General features: G+C 31.7%; 2 protein-coding genes across 8 annotated transcripts; one reads left to right on the forward strand and one right to left on the reverse strand.

Moving 5' to 3' along the window:
* The first annotated feature begins 2,378 nt into the window (after positions 1–2,378).
* LOC114315615 (uncharacterized) lies at positions 2,379–8,401 on the forward strand. 7 transcript variants are annotated; one of them, XM_082869170.1, is made up of 10 exons: positions 2,470–2,676; positions 2,899–2,962; positions 3,763–4,256; positions 4,947–5,112; positions 5,198–5,248; positions 5,376–5,558; positions 5,693–5,792; positions 6,490–7,226; positions 7,666–8,059; positions 8,131–8,401. In XM_082869170.1, exons 3-9 carry the CDS (start codon positions 3,793–3,795, stop codon positions 8,029–8,031), a joined length of 2,067 nt encoding a protein of 688 aa, XP_082725296.1. In that variant the 5' UTR covers positions 2,470–2,676; positions 2,899–2,962; positions 3,763–3,792; the 3' UTR covers positions 8,032–8,059; positions 8,131–8,401. The 7 variants fall into 7 exon arrangements, with proteins under 7 accessions (XP_028118016.2, XP_028118018.2, XP_082725298.1 ...); XM_028262215.2 differs by lacking the exon at positions 2,899–2,962 and having other exon boundaries at positions 2,379–2,676; XM_028262217.2 differs by lacking the exon at positions 2,899–2,962 and having other exon boundaries at positions 2,379–2,676; positions 7,666–8,032.
* Positions 8,402–18,413: 10,012 nt separating this feature from the next.
* Positions 18,414–19,626, reverse strand: LOC114315599 (uncharacterized). The gene is made up of 3 exons (XM_028262203.2): positions 18,985–19,626; positions 18,787–18,903; positions 18,414–18,626 (listed from the first exon to the last, which is right to left on the reverse strand). Exons 1-3 carry the CDS (start codon positions 19,537–19,539, stop codon positions 18,483–18,485), a joined length of 816 nt encoding a protein of 271 aa, XP_028118004.2. The 5' UTR covers positions 19,540–19,626; the 3' UTR covers positions 18,414–18,482.
* Between the last annotated feature and the right edge of the window lie 3,522 nt (positions 19,627–23,148).

Raw genomic sequence — 23,148 nt, forward strand, 5'->3', positions numbered from 1 at the left:
AAGAGATAAACCTGGATAGTGATGATTGTGATATGATCACTATGGCTAAGTAAGGAATTTGTAAAATTTGATCCGATTTGAATCCGTAGTTCGGTTCCGGATTGAAAAATTAAAAATTCATAGTCCACGGATCGGTTCTAGATTGAACCTCTCGGTTTCAGATTGAAATTGGTCCGGACCGTATATAAATAACCTATGTTTATATTATACACCCCCACATAGTATCTTTTCTTATTTTATGTAAAACCTAAACCCGTATAGTATCTTATTTTATTGTTTTTGTTTGTTGGTTTTTAGTTTTAATTTGTAATTATCTAAATATTTACAGTCGAACCAGTTTGCTTATGCTTATTTAAATTCTAAAACGGTATGTCGTTATTATGGAAAGAGGTATTGTTATTGTGGAACTAATATGATATTATGTTTATGTGTTTTATGAAATTAAAATGTTCTATATATTTTTTTGTTATTTAAATATGTGAATCTGTGGTCCTAAGCCGATCTAATCCGTGTCTAAATAGATTGGTTTGGATTGGTTTCACGATTTAAACGGATTGAATTGGTTTCACGATTTAAACAGATTGAATTGGTTCCACGATTTAAATGGGTTGGATTGATTTCAATTTTTCAAGAACCGTAAATAACGGATTGATCTTGATTTTATTCTAATCCAGACTATACTCACCCCTAATGATCACTAGGATTGCAATGATTGTGGTGGAAAAGTGGCTAGCAGCAACTTTCGAGATTGTTAAGTGTCAACGGGGTTGCGTTGGTGCGTTTTGGTGGATGGAAAATGGTATAGGAGGTCAATAATGACTATATAGAGGAAAGATGAAAAGACGAGGAAAAGGGAGATAAGTAGAGAAGGGTCTATCGATTGGTGGGGTTTTTAGAGATGGTGGAATAAAAGAACGGAATGATGAAAAGAAAAAAAAATTGTAATTTAACATAGTAAACGAAATGATGAAGAGGAAAAAAAATTGTAATTTAACATAGATTCTCCCTTATTTACATGTTTTTATGTCTATTCTCTCTTCTTTAATTTTTCAATTTTTTGAAAATACAAAAAATAATTTAATAATTTTTAACTTTTAAACTAAAAATTTGCCTATCCAAACAAGGCCTCAATCCACTCATTCACAATCCAATCATCCCATATAATAAACAAGGCCTGATGTGTATACAAACATATAAACAGAGTCCCCTACCCTACCCAAACAAGGCCTCAATCCACTCATTCGGGACCTTTTCCCAAAATAAGCTAAAATATCAATCTAGTTCCCAAACTAGGCATAGTTTAGATAGATTTCTCAAAATAAGCTAAAACGCTATTACAAACCACGCTTTCACCGTTTTTGTGATTCAACGGCAAAAAATTTGTGAAATCGTAAAAGCGTGGTTACAAACCACGCTTTTAATTAAGAAAGCGTAGTTATAAATTATGCTTTTAAGGAAATCTGTTTTTGTGAAGAGAGCGTGATTAGAAACCACGCTTTTAAATAAAATTGTTTTGTAACCAAAATATAAGACAAGTGGGGAGGTAGCTCAAATGGTAGTGCTCTTCATAGGAGAGGTATGGGGTTCAATCCTTCACATCTCCAAACTCTTGTTTTTTCAAATTCAATTCAATTTTTTCCTTTTTCCTTATATTTTTTCCTTTTTCCTTATGTAATTTTTTTTTTATCAAAAAATGTAAAACATTTGTTTGGTTAACTAATATTTATATTTAAAATAAAAAATATTTTTTTTAATATTTAAAATATTAAAAAAATATAACACATAAATTTATGAAATATAGTACACAGTAAAATAAATAAATAAATATCTATGTGTTGTATTTTTTTAATATTTTAAATATTGAATTTGAAAAAAGCAATTCAATTTTTTCCTTTTTCCTTATGTAATTTTTTTTTATCAAAAAAAGTAAAACATTTGTGTAGTTAACTAATATTTATATTTAAAATAAAAAATAATTTTTTTAATATTTAAAATATTAAAAAAATATAACACATAAATTTATGAAATATAGTACACATTAAAATAAATAAATAAATAAATATCTACGTGTTGTATTTTTTTAATATTTTAAATATTAAATTTGAAAAAAGTAGGAGTTTGGAGATGTGAGGAATTGAACCCCATACATCTCCTATGAAAAGGAGGAGTAGTGCTCCTCCCTACTTGTCTTATATTTTGGTTACAAAATAATTTTATTTAAAAGTGTGATTTCTAATCATACTTTCCTCACAAAAACATATTTTCTTAAAAATGTGAATTATAATCACGTTTTTATAATTTCACAAATTTTTACGATAAGACCACAAAAACAATAAAAACATGATTTATAATAACGTTTCAATTTATTTTGAGAAATCGGTCCAAACTCTTTTAAAAACTAGGTTGGTATTTTTCCTTATTTTGGGAAAAGCCCCCATAATAAGCAATCAACGTTCACTCACCCCCACCACGCAAATTCTTTTTCTTCTCTTCGAAGCGAAGAATCGAAAGTTGTGAGAGATACAGAAGACAACTTCACTTTCAGATCTCATAGCACGAAAGTTCTCTCAGAATCAGATCTCTCGAGTCTCGCTTTCCACCAAGTCTTGGAGCAAATCCGAGACCTTTAGCTTATTATTTCCTTATTGTTTATTGATCGATCATATTCTTTAGCGGGTATGCGTTCTTTGATCTTTTACATATATATATATATATATATATTACATTTCTTATTTATTTCCTTACGATGGTTTGTCTTCGAATTCATAAAATTCCACGACTGTTATCGTGATTCAATACCGTCTCGTTTGGATTTGTAGTTTTTCTACTGCTTGGAGTATTTAATTCAAATTACTGATTTAAAATTTGAGAAATTTGATGTGGGTTTTCGTTGTGCAGCGTAGATCCGCTGATTCTGTATGAATTTTTATTTGAAAGTTTTACTTTTTAGTTGGCATGCAGGGTATTCCCATTTTCGTTTTGATTTAGATATGATATGAATAAATCTTGGTTACAGCATATCCAATGTAAATGCTGCAATTTGGGTTCCATTGTATGGATCTGGTCTTGATTAAGTCTTTATGGACTTATATAAATATAAGCATACATCATATTCCCAACATTATTAGGAAGCAATCATGATCATGATTTTTACAATGTGAATGCTGCAATTAGTGTAATTAGTAAGACTTTATGGTGATAAGACTTGTAAAGGTAGCATACATCCTATGCCCAATGTTAGCAACCATTTCTTTATGGTATTTGTATCCTCTCTTTCTATATAAAACTGTGGAGGGTGATGATTATGCTTATGACAACTCCTCCCCCTCTTCTTATCCTTTAGTTGAAACCCCAATAAAATCTCAAATATAATTCCTTATTATGTTTTCCTCACATTCTCTTTCCTGTGTGAGAACCAAGATGGTTGAGGGAGTGCCCACTGTGTGTTTGAAAATAAAAAAGTTTATTTTAAAGTGATCAACGCATCTAGGTTATATAGGAAGTGTTTGTTTCTAACCCAAATGCTCTGTACAAGTGTCCATCATATCTGGCTCAGATCTAGAGGGTTAAAGATTCCTTAAATAATAATGCTTTAGTTTAATTTGTTAACTGTTAAAGTTGAACATCAACTTTTCTACTCGGAAGTGTTTATATGGTCAACAATATTCTTTCGCTTCATTCATCCATTGTCTGATGTGGGTACATGTAGCTCATCCCTCTTTTGATTTGCATGTTTTTTAATGTCAATTTGCGAATCTGCAGTGCTTTGTCTTCCTTGTATTACCATCAAACATGTGGAGATTCAAACCATTCATGTCCAAAGAACAAACTGGTCTTGAAGGTCGCACCATTGACGTTGGAAATTTGAAAGTTCATGTCCGCAATGCCATTGCTGAGGGTGGATTCTCTTGTGTCTACTTAGCTCGGGATGCAATACACAGTTCAAAGCAGTATGCCTTAAAACATATCATATGTAATGATGAGGAATCTCTGGAAGTTGTGATGAAAGAAATATCTGTGATGAAATCTCTTAGAGGACACCCTAATGTTGTCACGCTTTATGCCCATACCATATTTGACATGGGACGGACAAAGGAAGCAGTCCTTGTGATGGAATGTTGTGAGAAGTCCCTGGTTAATGTGCTGGAGAGCAGAGGAGTTGGATATTTTGAGGAGAAACAAATCCTTGTAATATTTAGGGATGTCTGTAATGCAGTCTTTGCAATGCACTGCCAGTCTCCACCCATTGCTCACCGGTAAAGATAGTATATAATTGGTTCAAATATTTTCCATTCAGTGTTCTCTGTAGATTGTTAGAAACTTCTTTTCTATTCTTGATGGTTTGGTTGGCCTGCAAGTATTCTTTTGGAATGGTACCAAGTTTGGTTTATGAGTAATTAGGGATTTCATTGGGCAATATTGCAGAATGGTAGTTAACTGGTTTTTTTTACTCTTATAATTTGATAACTACGTTACTGGTACCTTTTGTTCATGGTTCATTGTTGGTTTATGAGTAGTTAGGGTTTTCATTGGGCAGTATTGCAGTATGGTAGTTAACTGTTTCTTTTTCTTTATTTATTTATTTATTTTTAAACTCTTATAATTTGATAACTAGATTACTGGTAGTTTAGCTCTACAATTTATTTTGACTTTCATCCTATTCTGCCAGTCTTCTTATTTGCATGAAGCAATTTTGTAATATATTACCACATGGGAATGTGGGACAATGGAAAGTTTGAATTCCTATATGTTACTAGCTGTAAATATTTCAGCACTATCTTTTTTAGCTGCAAAATAAACAAATGAAATTTGAATAAACTAAATACGATATTATATTTTCTTGTTTGTTGAAATTCACCTGTCCTTTCTTTTTATGTGGTTTGCCAGGAGTTTTTCTGTTGCAATTTAATGATTTAATGACCTGCCTTAAAAATTTCCTGCTTTAGAGACTTGAAGGCTGAGAATGTTCTGCTGGGGTCTGATGGTTTATGGAAATTATGTGATTTTGGAAGTTCCTCTACCAATCACAAGCGGTTTGAGAAGCCTGAAGAAATGGGTATAGAAGAAGACAATATCCGGAAGCACACAACACCTGCCTATAGAGCCCCTGAGGTTTAATCAAGTACTTTTCTTTTGATGAATAATAGTGATCTCAGTGGTATAAATGTTAACTCGTCTTGTTCTTTTCTTTACTCAGATGTGGGATTTGTTCCTGAGAGAAGTCATAAATGAGAAGGTGGATATTTGGGTAAGTTGTTGTACCGTGTTAAATCTGTTTGATGGATCTGGAAACAGTTTGACCTTCTCTATGTGCCTTACAGGATTAAGCTTTTGTAATTTTTGGCGTACGCTGAAGTTATTGTCTTATTTTGCAGGCACTAGGGTGTCTTCTCTTTCGCATATGCTACTTCAAGTCTGCATTTGATGGTGAATCAAAGCTACAAATCTTAAATGGGAACTACCGCATTCCAGAGTTACCAAAATACAGCTCATCGATTACAGACCTAATCAGAGATATGCTTCAATCTTCACCAGATGCCAGACCAGACATCACGCAGGCAAGCGCTTTGCTTGATTGGCCATTCATCTGCATGAACTTGGGTTAGTTTTAGATCATCATGGTCTTGGCACTAATAGGTGGCAAAACCATCTATATGCTTACTGATGTCCTTTTTCTTTTGTTTGGTGGCAGGTTTGGTTTCGTGTTAATGATTTATTACCAGATGGGTTGCAGAAATCATTACCTGAAGGGTCACCAGAGATGCACCAATCAGGTACTGACATACATGAAGGTGAGGACGTTATCCTTGTGCAAATAATTTTTAGGCATTAGGACTTATGAGACTAAATGTTCTTCGTGAATAATTTACTATGTTTGATTAGAGTTTCAAAAAGATTCAAACTGGTTTGAAATTGGGGTGAATGCCAAGTTGTGATTTAAAAATTCTAAAGGACAAAATAATGGGCGAAGTCCAAGATTTCCATATTTGTCATTTGATTGGATTGGAATCTGTGTTACCTAGAACATGGATCGTTCTAGTATGAGAAATGGGAATACGAACGTGTTACGCCACATGCTCTAGAATGTGGAACGATTGGGGTAGACTTTTTAATTGACATCCAGTTAGTGTATTTTTCTTCAAATTAATCATTCAACAATGAGCATTATGACCCATTGTTTTGCATTTCGTCAATTCAAAACTCCACTCTATGTAGATTTTAGATCTTTATATTTGATTTTTTTTTTTTATTTTTCTTTGTCTACTGAGAACTTTTAATGAAAAATATGAAAAAATTATGGGATTGCTTTGCATTGCTAAATTCACCGTTTTGGGAAGTGTACCATGTTTCGGAATGTGCGCTTCAAAACATAAATCACTATGGTGTTGGCGATTTCTGGTATCGCTGATTGGAACGATGTTTAAAATATTTATATTTAAAACTTTGCTTCTAGTTCCAGTATTTTGATAGTTATTGCTTGTTTATCAGGGGTTCCAAAACCTATAAATAAATCCTATCTAATGCCGCATAGAAGTCCACTGCACCCACCAACTGCAGAACCTACTCATTATGCATCACCACCACCAGTTAATAATTCTAGGGCAGGTGGAGGGGCACTTGGTGTTTTCTGGTCCACGCAGCATGCTATGGATTTGTTTGTTGCAGAAGACAAAATAGGGACCACATTTGACGAAGAGCCAAGTAACCCTAACACAACAAGACATGATAAGATTCTCCCAGAGAAGCAGGATTTTAGGCATAATACTAGCTCGCCAAAAGAGGAAAATATTCATGCTCGTCCTGTCCCAAAAAATGTGCATGGAAAATCTGTCAACAGATCTGAGGATGATTCAGGCCATGTTTCCAGAAGGCCAAAGGCGTCAATTTCTGAGAGCTCACGTATTTTTCAGAATGAGGCATTCAACACGTTTGTTGCTGAATTTGATACAAATAAACTCAGTCCAGGAATCAGCAATAAGAAATCACGGAACGAAGAAGAATTGCAGGCTGACATTGGAAGGTTGAAACAACAGTTGCAGCAAGTTAATGTGGAGAAGGCTGAAATAACTTCGAAATATGAAAAGCTTTCTTCCATTTGCCGATCTCAGAGACAGGAGATACAAGAGCTTAAGCAAGGTCTTGCAGCAGCTAGAGTTCAAGCACCAAATAGAGAAGCTTCAAAAGACAAAGCGTCTCCTGGAACTCAACCCTCTGCCACCACACTGGTATCATCTCCCTGCCATCCTTAAAAATTGTATTAACTAATTTGGGTAAATTTTCCCTGAGATTTGGAGAAAATGCAGTAAGCCTCATAAGTTTGGCATAATTACATTGAGTTCCCTTAAAGTTTTATTTCACACAACACTTGGCCCCTTTTTTTTCATCTATAATTTGTCAATCATATGGATGGAAAATGATTTCGTCGTATCTTTTAGACTGAAATGCATATTTTACCTTGTTTATACTTGTATCTTCACACCATCTGTATTAGTTCTGGTCCCTTTAGCTTTACTAAAAGGGAGGTCGATGTGATTAAGTTAAAACTATGAGGCTTGCTATATTTTCTCCATACCTCAGGGGAGGGGAGGTCAATGTAATTTACCCTATTAATTTTCTATTTAGAATAGCACGAGTGAATTGCAGTTGTTTTCATTATAATTTCAGCAAAAGGAGAAAATTGAAGGAACAGTTTTTGAACTCCAACAAGGATTATTTGACAATAATTCCGCAAGTCCAGAACCTAAGCCATGGCAAGCTTTCCCTGAAGATCCCATGCTACAATCAATATCAATGAACAATTCCAGATCTGTTAGAACTAGGAATGGTCACCAGAACAAACAGTCTACTCAAGGACTGCCAGGCAGCAGCGACACATGGGGTTTTGGAATGGATAGCTTCACAGCTGTTCCTGCTGCTTCCTCTCAGATTTATAGACCGAGTAATGAATTAAATAGTTCTCAGTGCTTTGGCGAGTCAAAGAACATAGATAACAAGTTGGTTTCTCAGCCTGCTGGATGGGCTGGTTTCTGATGTATGTTGCTATCTGTGGAAGCTAGAGGTACTACTTAATATGGTTTTTTTTCTTTTACCCTGATAAATGTTTTATCTTCTTTGCCGAAATGTTTGCAGGATGAGTTCAAGAGGAAAAAAATAGCGAATATATGGCTTAATAGGCTTGTTTTGTGCTATCCGAGAGTTATATATCAGAACATTGATGTTGGCTTCGCCTATTCATTTATTGGTTGACAAGTGATTACTTCACTGCACGTCCCTGTCCTCTGCAGTTTACAATTTTATGAGATAATGTATTCTTTTGGAAATACATCACACCCCTTCAAGTTTCTAATCTTTTTATGACTCGTGTTATTAATAAATTATCAAGCTAATTAATTATTTTTAATGATGTTAGAAATATATTTCAACTAACAATTTAAATAATTTTATTATTGTATAGAAGAGTAAGTCACTTTTTTTTTTTGGTTAATTTTGTTAAATAATTTTTTTTTATTTGAGGCGTATTTATAATTTTCAAAATTACATGGCATGTATTTGTAATTTATCCTTTTATTTTCTGTCTTTATTGTTTGAGGAGGGGGCTGGGGTAAAATTCATGTGCGAGTGCGAGCCTTGTGTGTGGTTCTAACACTATTTTCGGAGTATATTTTAACAATAATGATATAGAATTTTAATTTTGTAGCTCTAAAGATGGTTCTAGTGATGTGGTAAGATGGAAAAAAAAAAAAATATAGACACATATCACGTCATATGTAGGTTATATTCTTTGTCACATCCTTAAAAATCTTTTTAGAGTTTCAAATTAGAATTCGCAATATTTATTCATATTTTTAACCCCAAATCTGCCAACAATTTTCAAGTTGAACTTGCTTTTTTTTGGATTTGATCTCATTCTCGTTTTTTGGGTTTGCTTTTCGGCTTTTGGATGCTGCATAAAAACCAGTTAAAAAGCAACACAGAACCTGTAATGATATTTTATTTAGGCCTCATTTGGGGATTAGCCAGTTTAGTTAAAAAAAATTTAAAAAAATTAAAAAGTCAACAATTCATATTAAAAAGTCAAAGATTTTCTTTTCTTTTTACTTATTACACATCTTTTCGTAAAAAGTTAAAAAGTCATGTCAAACATATTAATTTTTTTTAGTTCATATTTTAGTCAAATAGTTAAAAAATTATTAAATTAACATATTCCTAAACGAGACCTTTATTTAATATATATATATATATATAATTAAATTCATTTTATCCCATTTTGAATTAAAATGTTACCATTAATTTTTTCATTCAAATTAACGAAAGGTGTAAAACACCAATTTTGAGAGTGAGTTTGATTTTTTTAAAAACAAATTGAAATTGATACAACAAAAATATAATTATATCCCTATTTTCTTCGTACTTAAAATTAGATTAATATGTTAATTAAAATAAAATAAAATTAAGGATTGATTTAAAATATAATTAAATAAAAATATAAAATAATAATAATTAAGAATTGTTCTAAAATATAATTAAATTAAAATTAGATTAACATGTTAAGAATTTTAATAAATAATTAAGAATTTAAGATTAATTGTGATTTAAAATATAATTAAATTAAAAGTAGAATAAAAAGTTAAGAATTACAATAAATAATTAAGAATTTATAATTAATTGTGATTTAATTGAATTAATATTAGATACTATTATGAATTATGTGCATAAGAGATGAGAGAGAAAAACAATAAAAAAAGATAGACTTTAAGAGTATTATAGTCATTTTACATCTATAATGTTAACAGTTTCATTTTGGTCTAAAACCACATGGGTTTTTATTCTCTCCCCCAACCACAATCCTTCCCCAACCCTTATCACTACGGATGTAAGAAAAATCAAAAAAATCGACCAAACCGATTGAATCGGACTAAATCAGCCATATTTGGTCTATTTTTTAATAATAATTAGTCTATGCAATTTTTTAATTTGATTTTTTTTTAATATTTGGTTCGTTATCGGTTTAAGTATCTTATGTATCGAACTAAATCGAAACCGACCGTTTCAACATATGTTATATTTATAATATATGCTAGTGGTGGGGCACGTGCGTTGCACATGACACATGATTTTCATCAACTGTTAGTATTGTAATTATGCGTACCTCTTAAATTAGTATATCATATGTATACAAAGTATGGATACTTGTATGGGTAAATCGATCTGTACAACTAAGCAAAAAATGAATACATACTCGACTGAAGAATTTAAATAATGAATAAGAAATTTTATAAACATAAACATTAATATATGAGATCACAATCTTATCTTAAACAATAAACAATAAACAGGTCCTTTAAATATATAGCATTACGCAAATATTTTTCTATCAATTTTTCACTTCAATTTTTCATAGTCTGTACCTGTAATACAATTGAAGGTATAAAATAAATTGCACAAATATATAATTTTGTTTAATAGTTCATCTCATAATACAAATTCATTGAATCCATTATTGCATATTATTTACATACTATCGGTATGATGGATAATTATAAATGTTATGTATATCAGTATAGAAACAGACACAGAGATAAAAAAAAAAAAAGTAATTATTTTTTATTCTTCAATCATCATCAATTAATGTAAAAAATGGGAAGACGACTTTTTTTTTTTTGATAAGAAGGGAGACAATTTATCTATATTTATATTGGACTCTGAGCATCTCCAATGCACTAGGCATATAATACTTGTTAGTTAAAATGCCTAGTGTGATTCACTTTTTTCAATTCCAATGCACTAGGCATATGATTTGGCATTTTGCCTCAACTCATATTCACTAGCTACATGTAGCTAGCCTTCAACGCTAGGCAAAATGTATTCATTCATTAGGATCATTTCCCTCCATCTTTGTTGTTGACGTGGCATTCTATAAAATTAATAGTATTTGGATAAATAGTTAAAATAAAGAGCATGGTTGGAGTAAAAACATAAAACAGTTGATAGGCAAAATAAAATATATACTTTATAGTAATATTCAGATAGGTAAAATGCCTACTACCGTTGGAGATGCTCTTAGAAGCTGGTATATCATTTTTGAGTTTTCAACTCCCAAAATAAAAAAATAATTGGTTTATATAAAACTCTTCATAATTTTTAGAAAATATAGTAAATTTGATAAGGTAAAATTGGGATTTAAAAAAAAGTGAAAAATAAGATAGGCTCTTCACACTTTTCTAATAATAGTAAATATATATAATTTAACAATATAATGATATTAATAAGTATAATAAATTCTTAACCTTAGTTAGGATACCCTAATTATATACAATCTTAACTCTAACTCACTTGAAACCTTAGTATTTATTATTATTTTTTTGTTTGTATTTTTTTAATTTAGAAATTGTAAATTATTTATTAAATCGATAGATTAGATATGTTTGAAATGATTGACAAATTATTAATTCAATATTTGTACATGAATGAGTAACTATACTAAAAATTGACTTAAATTTGAAATATCCTAAACCAATTAAACTGTACTAAACTGAATAATTTCAATTAGTACAATTTAGTACAATTTGATGGGAAAAGCAGTCTATATCAATACTCAATTCAATGAAAAATTTATCTAAATACCAATCGTACTAAACTGATTACATCCCTATTCATAACCCCCAAACCCCGTTGTTGTTGACCCCGTTGTTGTTGACCTTCCTAAACTAGAATGTGAAGAACACTAGTGGATCTAATAAAAAAGGTAATTGTAACCAGAGTTTGAGTCAGAGTAGTACGGTGGAATCTTCAAGTCGGGAAGGCTTCTCACAGTAACATCGCCTGGGGAGTATCCAACTGCGTTAAATAGGTGAGACCTTCGATTTCTTTCGTCTAATTTATGAGTGTAATGTGAAATATAGATAAGAGTTCATATTTAATAATTTTTATAAAAAATCTATTATTGCAAAATATTTGCTAGAAATGAATTGCACCACTAGATTTCAAAGTCGTCACCTAATATTTTGAAAAATTAAGAAATCCGTGACTTGAGTCAAGGTTACTGTTCGTTGTAACCAAAGATGTATCAGTTCGGAACTTTAGGTATGTATGAGAGGGATATGTCATTAATTGAGCACCCTCGCTCATCTGATCAAAGATCGGTCTCTACTAAACCATTATATGAATTTTATTGACTTTATATGTTCATATTCCGATTATTTAATAAATCTTAAAATTTACTATGTGAAGCATACAAGTATGGACAATGTCATTCATTTTTGAACAACTAGATTTTATGTGTTTTGAAAGAGTCTTGAAGATGAACAACTCAAAGAAATTAAGTTTACAAACATAAAAATCAACATCATTCCAAATTAAGCGGCACAACTTCCATTCACCGGCATTCATAGAGTTATATCAAATAAGCAAATAGCCTCATGGTATAATACTAAACATAATAAGGAAAACACATACAAGTGGGATGCTAAAGCATAAAAACTTACATATTTACCGGCGTCCCGCGAACTGCTACAAAACAAAGTTAGTAAAACATGTATAATCTTATATACAAAATCCTAATGCAATTCACTCATGAAATGCAACTAAAGATTCAGCTTTTAATATATAACGTGTGAATTATCTCAAGAACATGAGGTAGCATACATAATCACATAAGAATTGATCAAATCTATAAATGCAACTTTAACTGAATCAAGATGCATGAAACATGAATGTAAAGCATGGATATGATGCAAAGCAAAATATGATGCATATTTACAAATAAGAAAAGCAAGTAAAAGAACAGGATAAAAAGAAAAGGGGCGGTGAATTATTACAACACTTAAATCATTATATATTCGAATAAGGGAAGAGAGGAAGAAACTATTATAACAAAATAAAAATCTCTCAAATAAATATAAAAACAAAAACTTTATGTGCCTTAGAGACCACCGAAAACTGTTTTGCTCGTCAATGGAAGACTGCACTGTTCTGTCCAATTAATTAGCCGGTCGGCCAATAAGGCTTGGCAAACTTAATTCACGACAAATCCAAAACAAAACAAATAAGAGATATATTGGTGGCTCAACCAACTACTTTGGATTAGATTATAACAGATTTATAATATGAAATTAAAGCAAGAAAACAAATATAAAACAGAAAATACAAGAAAAATGAAAGAAAAAAAATTCACATTCCAAAGAAAGGATGGATTTCTTGATTTCTAAACTTTCTTTTGATCACCTTCAAGGTTGTGAATTACATTCTCAATCCTCAATTCAAAATCTTGGAATTTAAGCTAGAATGGTGACTTGAATTGTATAACACTATATATGGGGGAAAATTGGTGAACTTCTTGGTTTTCTCTATTTCAACAACAATCACTCTCTCTTTGATCAAAGCTCTAGAATTTTACTACAATAACATGATTTGGACGATTTTTGTAATAGAATATGAGATATAGTGTATAGCTTGAGAAAATAGAAGTTGATAACTAATACTAAATTTTGGCCAACTCTTATATTCAAAGCTTAGACTCTCTTTTTCTCTATCTATAGCCTTCTCCTCCCAATCAATCTATCCTTTCTCTAGTCTTTACTCTAGTCTAATCCATCATCCATCTCTTAATAATCTGATGTGTTTATATAGGCAATGCAAGTGGAGAAATGGTGGAAGACAAGAATAGAGCATTAATGTAGATAATTGAGCAAATGGAGCACTAATTGAGCTAATGGAAGACAAAAGTGGAGCATTACCTTCAATCGATCAAGCACTAGGCAATGTAGGTTGAGTGTGTATGCATTCGGTGCAAGAATATATTAGAAAATGGGATAGTGGAGTGCCCCACAAGAACTAAACAAAAAAAATGGGTCTACTATGTTGTAGATCACGGGCGTGAGTAACAAGTCGAGGCCATGGACCACATGGTTGCGGGCTTGGTCAAAGAAAACCCTAGGTGGTCGGTCGGGCAGACGACCAGTCAGTGAGAAATTTGCCCATTTCGCTCCAGTTCAGACCAACTTTGCTCCGGTTGTCAAACGGGACTTAAACACTTAGCCAAAACAGGCTTAGGGTTGGGAGTAAAGCTCAAATTCCATCTTTCTTATTGATGATTTTGTGAAAAACACATTCTTGTTTTCATTATCAAGTAATCAAAAGAAAAGTGCCCAAGTCTTAGGGCCGATCAAAATGGGGTGTCTACACTCGCCTACTCTGATGGTCGATTCATCGTCGTTATTACTAGATCTCATGCAACGTTTCAGAAACCAAACTTGTTTATATTAATTGATACCCGTTCCCTTATACTTGTATTATTTTCAGACTTTTAAATTGATGGGTTTGCATTTGACCTTAATTATTAGAATTGGGACTTCTTTCTAAGAGTTTAGAGCCTTAATTGAAGTGTAAACATGGTTTGGTAAGATTGGATCAAAAATTTCAAATTTGAATATTTATTTTTAAGTAGTGCTCACGCTTTTACTATTTTCTCGTTCCAGACTTTGAATCTTGATACGAGGTTGGAATCGTTAGAAAGCTTACTTTCAGGATTTCAATTTAAACACAAAAATTGATCAAATTTTGATTTTAAAAGAGGAAGATATGCATGTTTGAAATTTACCATGTAAAGCTGTTTGGGTCAATCTGCACATGCGGAATATTTGTCCTGTACGAGCGGATTATGCAAGCTCATGAGCAAAATTCGCTTAATAGATCTGCCCATGTGGCCAGAGGCTCCGCATGTGCAGGATTGTGCGCCCAACCTAATTTTTGGGGCCATTTTTCTTCAAATTTTGGGACTCTCTCATTCCTCACTTTTTCACTGTCTCTCTACATTTCTTTTCCCTCCCTTCTATCTACTTTCTCTCTCTAATACCATATTCAACCCTTGATATCATCTACTAAGAGGGCGATTTTTGCAAAACTTCGTTTATTAAAGTTGTAAAACCCATCGAAGGTTTCGACTTCACCAATTCGATTTCATTTGGAACATTTTGAAATATTGAGCTTTTCTTCATTTTCCTCTTCTAGCTTGAGGTAGGAATTTTCTTAATAAATATGATGTTGAGGTTTATATGTGGTATTTTTCTAGTTATGAATTTGTGAAAAATATGTAGAGATTTTGTATATTTAATGTATAAAAAATTAAGACTTAAATATATATTATAAATTATTCAAAATTATCTCTTCAAATGTAAAGGAGTATATCTAAATTTTAAGATTATACTCTAAAATGGTTAAAGCCTTACATTTGGCATTCTTATGGGTTTTTGGCTTTTGTAATAATAAGTTATAATATTTGGTAATTTGATTAACTTTTTAGTAAGAATTGGTTTTTTGACTTCTTTTTTAAGCTTATTTTAATTTTTAGTCAACTTTTCTTATTAGTTTTAGGAAAAAATACATATCAATGGGATTTTAAAAAAAATATTACAAATTAATGATAAATTTTATAAATATTAATAATTAGAATCTTAAACTTTCTCATCAATTTGTAATAATTTTTTCAAACTCCCACTTATATCTATTTTCCCTTTAATTTTAAATCACCCTAATTTAATGAAACAAAAAGACAAAAGAAGTCAAAAAGGCTAGCCAACTAAAAGACAAAAAGGAAGAAAGGTTTTAGCTAAAATAATCAATTTTTAATTTTTTTTTAATGATTTTTGAACTAAAAGGGTACTAAACAAAAACAACGAAATTTTGAAAAATAATTTTATATGATAATAGTTTTTATTTTTTATTTTTTTTTTATTTTTAATAGAATTTTATAAACAAGTGTTATTTTAGAATTTTATTTTCTAAAAATATGCGTGCTTTCAGAAAAATGAAAATAAAAGCAAAAATATAATCAAACATAACCCAATCTTTTACTTTTTTTAATAAATAAATGGGTAAATTATAAATACATCTCCTGAGATTTGATTGAAATACGAATCATCTCCTATTGTTCTGGAAATTACATTCCACTCTGTGAAATTTTTAATTTTATAACAAATTGCCCATTTTATTAAATCAATTAGGTAATTTTATTATTATATAGAAGAGCAATTATGAATTTCATTTTTTAAGTTAATTCTGTTAAATAAAAATTTTAATAAGAAGATATTTGTAATTTTCTAAATCACAATAGACAATTTGTACTTTAAATAAATAGAGGTGTATTTGTAATTCACCTTAAATAAATTCATGGAATCCCATAGCTTCTACAGCAATATAAGGGCAATTTGGAAAGTAACTAATAAAAAAACTAGCTTTTTAGTTTTTTACACAAAAAAGCTACAGAAAAAGTTATAAAAAGCTAAAAAATTACAAAAAGACTAAAAAATCATCTTTTTATCATTTATCAAAACACCACATAATCATCGGAAAAATAGAAAGAGAAAAAAATGGTTGTGTCTAGTTGGCAAGGTACAACCCAATTAGATCATTGTTAGTCTGCTAGAATAATCAAATTTTTGTACTAAATTTAGTAGGGAGCTCTTTTGATAAACAAAAATGTCTAAGATCTCTTCTTTTCCCCACCCTCTTTGACCCCCTCTCTTTCTCATTGGTTGAATTTTTTTTTCTTTTTTTTTTGTTTCCCTTGTTCTCTCTTTGACCCCCTCTCTTTCTCATTGGTTGGATTTTTTTTTTCTTTTTTTTTTTGTTTCCCTTGTTCTCCACTCATCACCTGTCACATGTGTGGGGGGTGGTGGGGTGGTGATTGGAGGGGGTCTCCATCACTCCTCTTTGATAAATCTTCTTTCTAATAGTTTTATTCCATCTAATCCATATTTTTTTTTTTTTGACTATTCCATAATCTTTTTTCTAGAGTTTTATTCCATCCAATCTATACTTTTTTTTTGTACAATTTCATTATATCTTATTTGAGATAAGAAGACCAAAATACTCTCAATCTCTCCTGCTCCTATTAATGTTGAGATTTAATGTTGATTGTCATTATGTTTTGTTAGTTCTCATGCATCACTGTCATTATATTCATATTAATTTGAAATGAATTTTTGTTATTGTGTTGTCAATTACATGATGTGAATATTCACATTATGTAAAAAAATAAATAAATATTCACATCATTATATTCACATTAATTTGAAATAAATTTTTGTCATTATGTTGTCAGTTATATAATGTGAATATTCATACTAAAACATACGAATGTAATGAAACGTTTACATCATTACATTCGATGAGAGAGAATGTTCACATGTTGTGAACGTTCACATCACTACGTGTTGTGGATAAGAATGCGTTGTCAATTAAAAATAAGAAAGTTCACATGTTGTGAATATTCGCATCACTACATTAGATGCGAGAGAATTTTTCAAAAATGTGTTGTGAACGTTCACACCAAATGAGAGAGAATGTTTACATTATTTTTAATGCGTTGTCAATTAAAAATATATTCATATCAGAAGAGAGAGCATGTTCATATTATTTTTAATCTGTTGTCAATTAAAAATATATTCACATTATATAATAATATAAAATAATAACATCGAGGTTATTTAATTTGTGTATGAAATTTCCTATGCTTTATTTCTTTCCCTTCTCTCTCCCCCCTTAACATTAAATATCAATATTAAACATAAAAGTATAAGAGCCTAAGGCTTCGTTTGGGAAGCCATGGTTTGGGTTTTTTTGGCTATTTTAGCCACAAAAAACAAAATAGGCTATTTTAGCCATAACAAACAAAACATCACATCCAACCCCTAATCATTACATTCTTCTCTTACAAAAAAACTCAAAAAAGTCAAAAAGCCAAAAAGTCCTTCTCAAACCAAGCTTTTAAGCCCAGGCTAAAAAAGCCAAAAAGCCAAAAAGTCAACCCACTTTCCAAACGGAGGCTAAGAAAATAATGTAAATTAAGAAAAATGACTTTATAGAATAAAAATATAAATATATATGCCTACATAGATTAAAAATTTTATTCATGGACTTTTTGAATTAGAACACTTCTAAATGAGATTTATCAATAAAAATCCCAATTTAATAATGACATTTTCCATGTTATTGACAAATTATTAAATAATGGAAAATTCATGGAAGGCAAAATCTATACTAATCCAATAATGACAAAATTAGTTCAAAAAATTAATCATCACAATATTAAGAATCAATTTGCTATTCTCAACTCTAAAATGAGCATTTTCAGAAAAGCTTCCTACCCCCAGCTGGGGGTGACACCCAGTGAGGTGTCAGCTGGGGGTTGGCCAAAAAAACAGTTTTTTTTTTTTTTTTTTTTTTTTAATTTCCGACCAGTGGGGGCGCGCCACGTCACTGGGGCGCCACCCCACTGCGTGTATGAAGCATAACTGTTTAAGAATAGTAGGAACCCACCCGAAAAGATTAAAGTTGGTACACATCATCCAAAACTGGATAAGAAAAGGGAGAAAGAAAAAAAAGAAACTCTGTTTTGGATTAAAAAAAGAAAGAAGGTCAAGAATCTTTGTGAATTGAAACCAGTACACAATGTGAAATTACAAGGAGAATGAAATGAAAAGTTACATCAACTTGTAGTAACAGATGTTTCCATATAGCAGAATCTGATAGCCTTTGTCGCAAGAACACTTGATGTGAACGATTAACCACTTCCCAGATCTCTCCACACTCACTGCTTCCTCACATTCAGTTGTCTCAGACTCATCCTGCAACTTCAATTTCAATGGAATTATTCATCAAGAAAATCACTAAAAACCAACCCAATCAACAAAAAAATCTCTAATAAAAATGCTTTGAAACCAGAGTCACAAATGAAATGAAAAGCTAATGTTATGAAGAGAGAGAACATCGAATAAAAAAAGAGACCTTCTCTGGAGCGCCATTGTTGTTATCATCTTCAGAGCCACGTTCTTTTTCCCCTTCCATGACTTCGTCCCACCACTGACTCATCTCTTTCATTCGATCCCTCATTCTCTTCAACCTCTGCAAAAAAACCCAAGACCCTTTTTCATCATAAAATTGAAAGAAACAGAAAGAGAGAGAGAGAGAGAGTCGAAAACGGACCTTGGAATTGGGAGTGAGGCATTGGATGGAGTCCGGAGGAGGTGTTGGGGTTGAAATTGGGTCAGAGAGGGAACGGCGGAGAGTGGCGGAAGCAGAGGAAGTGGGTTTTGCATTCGGTGGTGGTGGTGGTGGTGGTGGTGGTGAGGGAGTCTTGGCATTTTGAGATGAGAGAGGGTTGAAGAAACCATTAGCATTAGTGGGGTTGTTGTTGTTGGTTGTTCCGGGTGAATTAATGGGGTCAGAAACGCAGCGGTGGAGAGTGGGGATTGGAAGGTGAAGCTTGGTGAAGCCCTGGAGGAGATGGTCGCCGACGATAAGGGTGGAGGAGGGGTGACGGCTGATTTTCTTGGATTTGGGTTCTTGGAGAGATGATGAAGACGAGGAGGGTGATCGTCTCTTCATGGAGCCACCGCACGCCCTGCACGAGGAGACTGGGGGGTTGAGCCGGAGCATGGCAAGCCGGTTGAGGGCGGACCCGGACGACTCTAAACCACCGTCCTCTTCGGTATCGTCCAAGTATGTTTTGTTGTCCATCTCAGCTTCTTGATCGCTCATCCTTGGGTTCTGTCTCTCTCTCTCTACAAAACTGTGGCTGATTTCCAAAATGTGATGCTGAAGCGCAAACAATGACTTCGGCCTCGCTTATATGGGAAGAAGTTTGTTGGTTTTATAAAGAGATGATGTTATAAAAAAATAAAAGTTGGTTTTATAAGGAGTTGATGTGATAAAAAAATAAAAGTAAATAAATAAATAATTTATTTGTGGTGTTTCAAATCACCTCAATAATTTATCAGTCCCGTTTTGTAACTCGAAAATTCTGAGGCTCAAAATAGCTCGAATCCAAAACGACGTCGTTTTGAATTTTTTTTTTTTCGTTCTTTTTTTCTTTTCTCTGTTCTGAAACATAGGGGATGGAGATGAAATAAGAGGAAGAAGAAGAAGAAAGAGATGGAGCAGGAGACATCATCATCAACAACCAATCATCAACAACCAAAATCAAAAAACAACACAACAACTATTCAAATCATCATCAACAATAACCAAAACGGGACTGTAACCACAACAACACACAACATCATCATAATCAAACACAAATTTTCAAAATCAAAAAAAAAAAAAAAAAAAAAAACACAGATCTAATCCCTTAAAAAAATGGTTGCTTTTTTTTTTTAAAATCAAAATAAAAAAAAAGAAACAAATCAAACACAGATCTACAGATCTACATCGTCGACCGTCGCCAGCTCTCTCTCTGTCGCCATCGTCGCCATCGTCGATCGTCGCCAGCTCTCTCTCTCTCTCGCTATCGTCGCCATCGTCGACCGTCGCTAGCTCTCTCTCTCTCTCTGTTCGCCCTCCCTCTCTATCTGTTCGCCTTCCCTCTCTTTCTTCTCTTTTCTCTGGCTTTCTCTCACTCTCTCTTTCCCTCTCTGTTTCAGATATAAAAGAAAAAACAAAAAATAGAAAAACGACGTCGTTTTTCATTTCGGGCCAATCGAGCCTTCACCTTTTCGAGCTACGAGTCATTTTTCATAATTTATTGGGCTTGTGAGAGTTCATTACAAGTCCCGCTTTGATAATCTGAATTATTCAATGTGTAAACTCGTCGAGTATAATATGTCTGTAAAAAATCACTTTGATCGGATATCGATAGCTATGTGATCAAATTAATTTTGTATAAAAAAAATAAGCGGTGAAAAAATAAACGGTTGACAGAAAACGGATTCGATGAAATAGCTATCGATATCTGATCAACGTAATTTTTTACAAGCATATAGTACTCGACGAGTTCTACACATTGAACGCTTCGAATTATCAAAAGAAGACTTGTGGTGGGCCCTTACAGGTCCAACAGTACCCTCAAATCCAATCTGAGACTAGAGGGAAGCCAACCCTTTCAAGAAATACTTCTACTTCCTATCTTCTTTATCTATCTATACTAATAAAAATGCTTGGTACTCTCAAAGTTGAGGACTCTTATAACCTCCAAAATGATGTGGATCAATAATGTTTTTTTTTTTCATTATTCCTAGACCAATCATTGGTGAGTGGGAGTTAAGAGAATTGTGTTTTTTAAGAGTCTGTAGAATTGTTACTATACTAGTAAAGTTGTCCTTTTGCACGGAATTTTATTTATATTATTAATTTATATTTATCATTATATAAACAAAAAGGTTATTCAAAACTCTTAACTTAATTATCTTTTTTATTTTTGATTTAATAAAATAAAAATATGTGTGTCATAAAATCATAATAATTATTGACTCCTTTTTTTTTTTGGTGAAAAAAAGTTTAGGTCAAGGGAATCTACCCCAGTTTAGGCTCACAGTAAGCCATAGGCCTCAATGAGGACTTACATTGAACTTATAGCAATATGTTTCAAATTTCTTAATTATTATCTTTCAAATTTCTTGACTTCTGAAAATATAAAGAAAAATCTTTAATTTTGTTACAACAAAAATATTTTTCTTATGTACACTTCTCCCGCTTGCCTCCATTTTGTAACATGTCTTTAAAATTGCTTTGGTTATTGTTGTTTTAACATTTTTTTGCTTCTCCTTCTTGTATCTTCTACCTAATGCTTCCTCGTATTGATGGACAAAATCAATGACCGATGTACTAGAATGGACGAAATTAGAGCGTAAATCATGCAATGTCATGTCGTTTTCGTATCGTATCATATTGGATTCGTGTTGAAAATAATCGAACACTAACACGACCCATTTAATTAAACACATCAATTATATTGACACTCATCTGACCTATTTATAATCATGTTAACCCTAACACAACACGCTTAATACAATTAACAAAAGTTCATGTTTCAGATTATAAGCAAATTGTGCCGCCTATTTAAAAAAAAAAAAAAAAAAATTGTTTCACATCATAGGCATAAGAATAACTTGTTTAAACATTGACGCACAATGATAATATATATGCCAATATTTGTTGAAAATAATTACAAATATTCATCACTAATCCATTACAAATCCAATCTAAACTATTGTCACTCATTAATATTTAAATATCCAATAAGATTTTAAAAGCAAAACAAAGTTTTCATCTAATACTAAATTACTACTAATAATAATAATGTTGCAACTATGCTATATCCAACGTAATGCTGTTGTGATTCTTTAACATTGACCCATGCCACAAAAACACTGTTGCCATATATTTAAAAACTCTCATGTTTTCCAATCTTGACTTCATGGCATGTCCTATAATAATATCAAGTCATAAGTATCCTTTATTGTTGTCTATTCAAATGAAAAGTTTCTCTCAAACAAGATACAAAATTGAAAACATGCGAGTCAATAATGGATCCGTGTCAACATGTCGGCATCAATTTTTACACAGATTAAACATGTCCATTTCGGATTTTGCATGTTCAACACATACATGACCCATTTAATATTCGTGTTTTTGAATTGTGTTGTGGCATATCAAAAATTTAATTAGTTTTAACAGAGCGATAATATCAACTAATCATGATTAAATTATATATATATATTTAATTTTATAATTATATGTGATAAAATATAATTTAATTTAAAATTAGGGGTCATCCTATTTTACCAAAAAATGATAGTTATTTTAGTATATGGGCCAAAATGTAATTAAAACAATAAGTTCATGTTTAGATCAACCTTGGATAAGCTTAATTTGGAAGCAATGAAACGTGGAAGGTGTTGAACGGGCAACGTGTCTGTGCTACGGACTGCGGGATCGAAAACTTCTTGTTGATTCACTTGTATAAATATGTGTTTGGAATAATTTAAATAAATATATTTTTTAATTTTTTTATAAAATAATATGTAAAAAAAATAGGTAAGTGATATGAGTTAAGAAAGATAAAAAAAATATATATTAATATAGAGGATGTCAAATAATGCATAAATAGATAGACAAATACCAGTAATTGAAGCAAGGAAAAACAAAACAAATGAAAAAAAGGGTAAGAACAAAATCGAGTGTGAAGTGTCAGCAAGCTTCAGTGGAAACAAAAAAGTGAAATGTAGGAATCAATTTTAAGGTGAGTTATATTATATTTTAAGTTATTATAAATTATTCTATGCAGATTACGTTTTATAAATTAGATTAGCATTTCAAATATATTATTTGTGTAATGAATTCTATTGGTTTAAAAAGGAAAACTCATGGTTA

Source organism: Camellia sinensis, chromosome 5 (genome assembly GCF_055761805.1).
Source record: "Camellia sinensis isolate YWXY chromosome 5, ASM5576180v1, whole genome shotgun sequence".
Taxonomy (NCBI): Eukaryota; Viridiplantae; Streptophyta; class Magnoliopsida; order Ericales; family Theaceae; genus Camellia; species Camellia sinensis.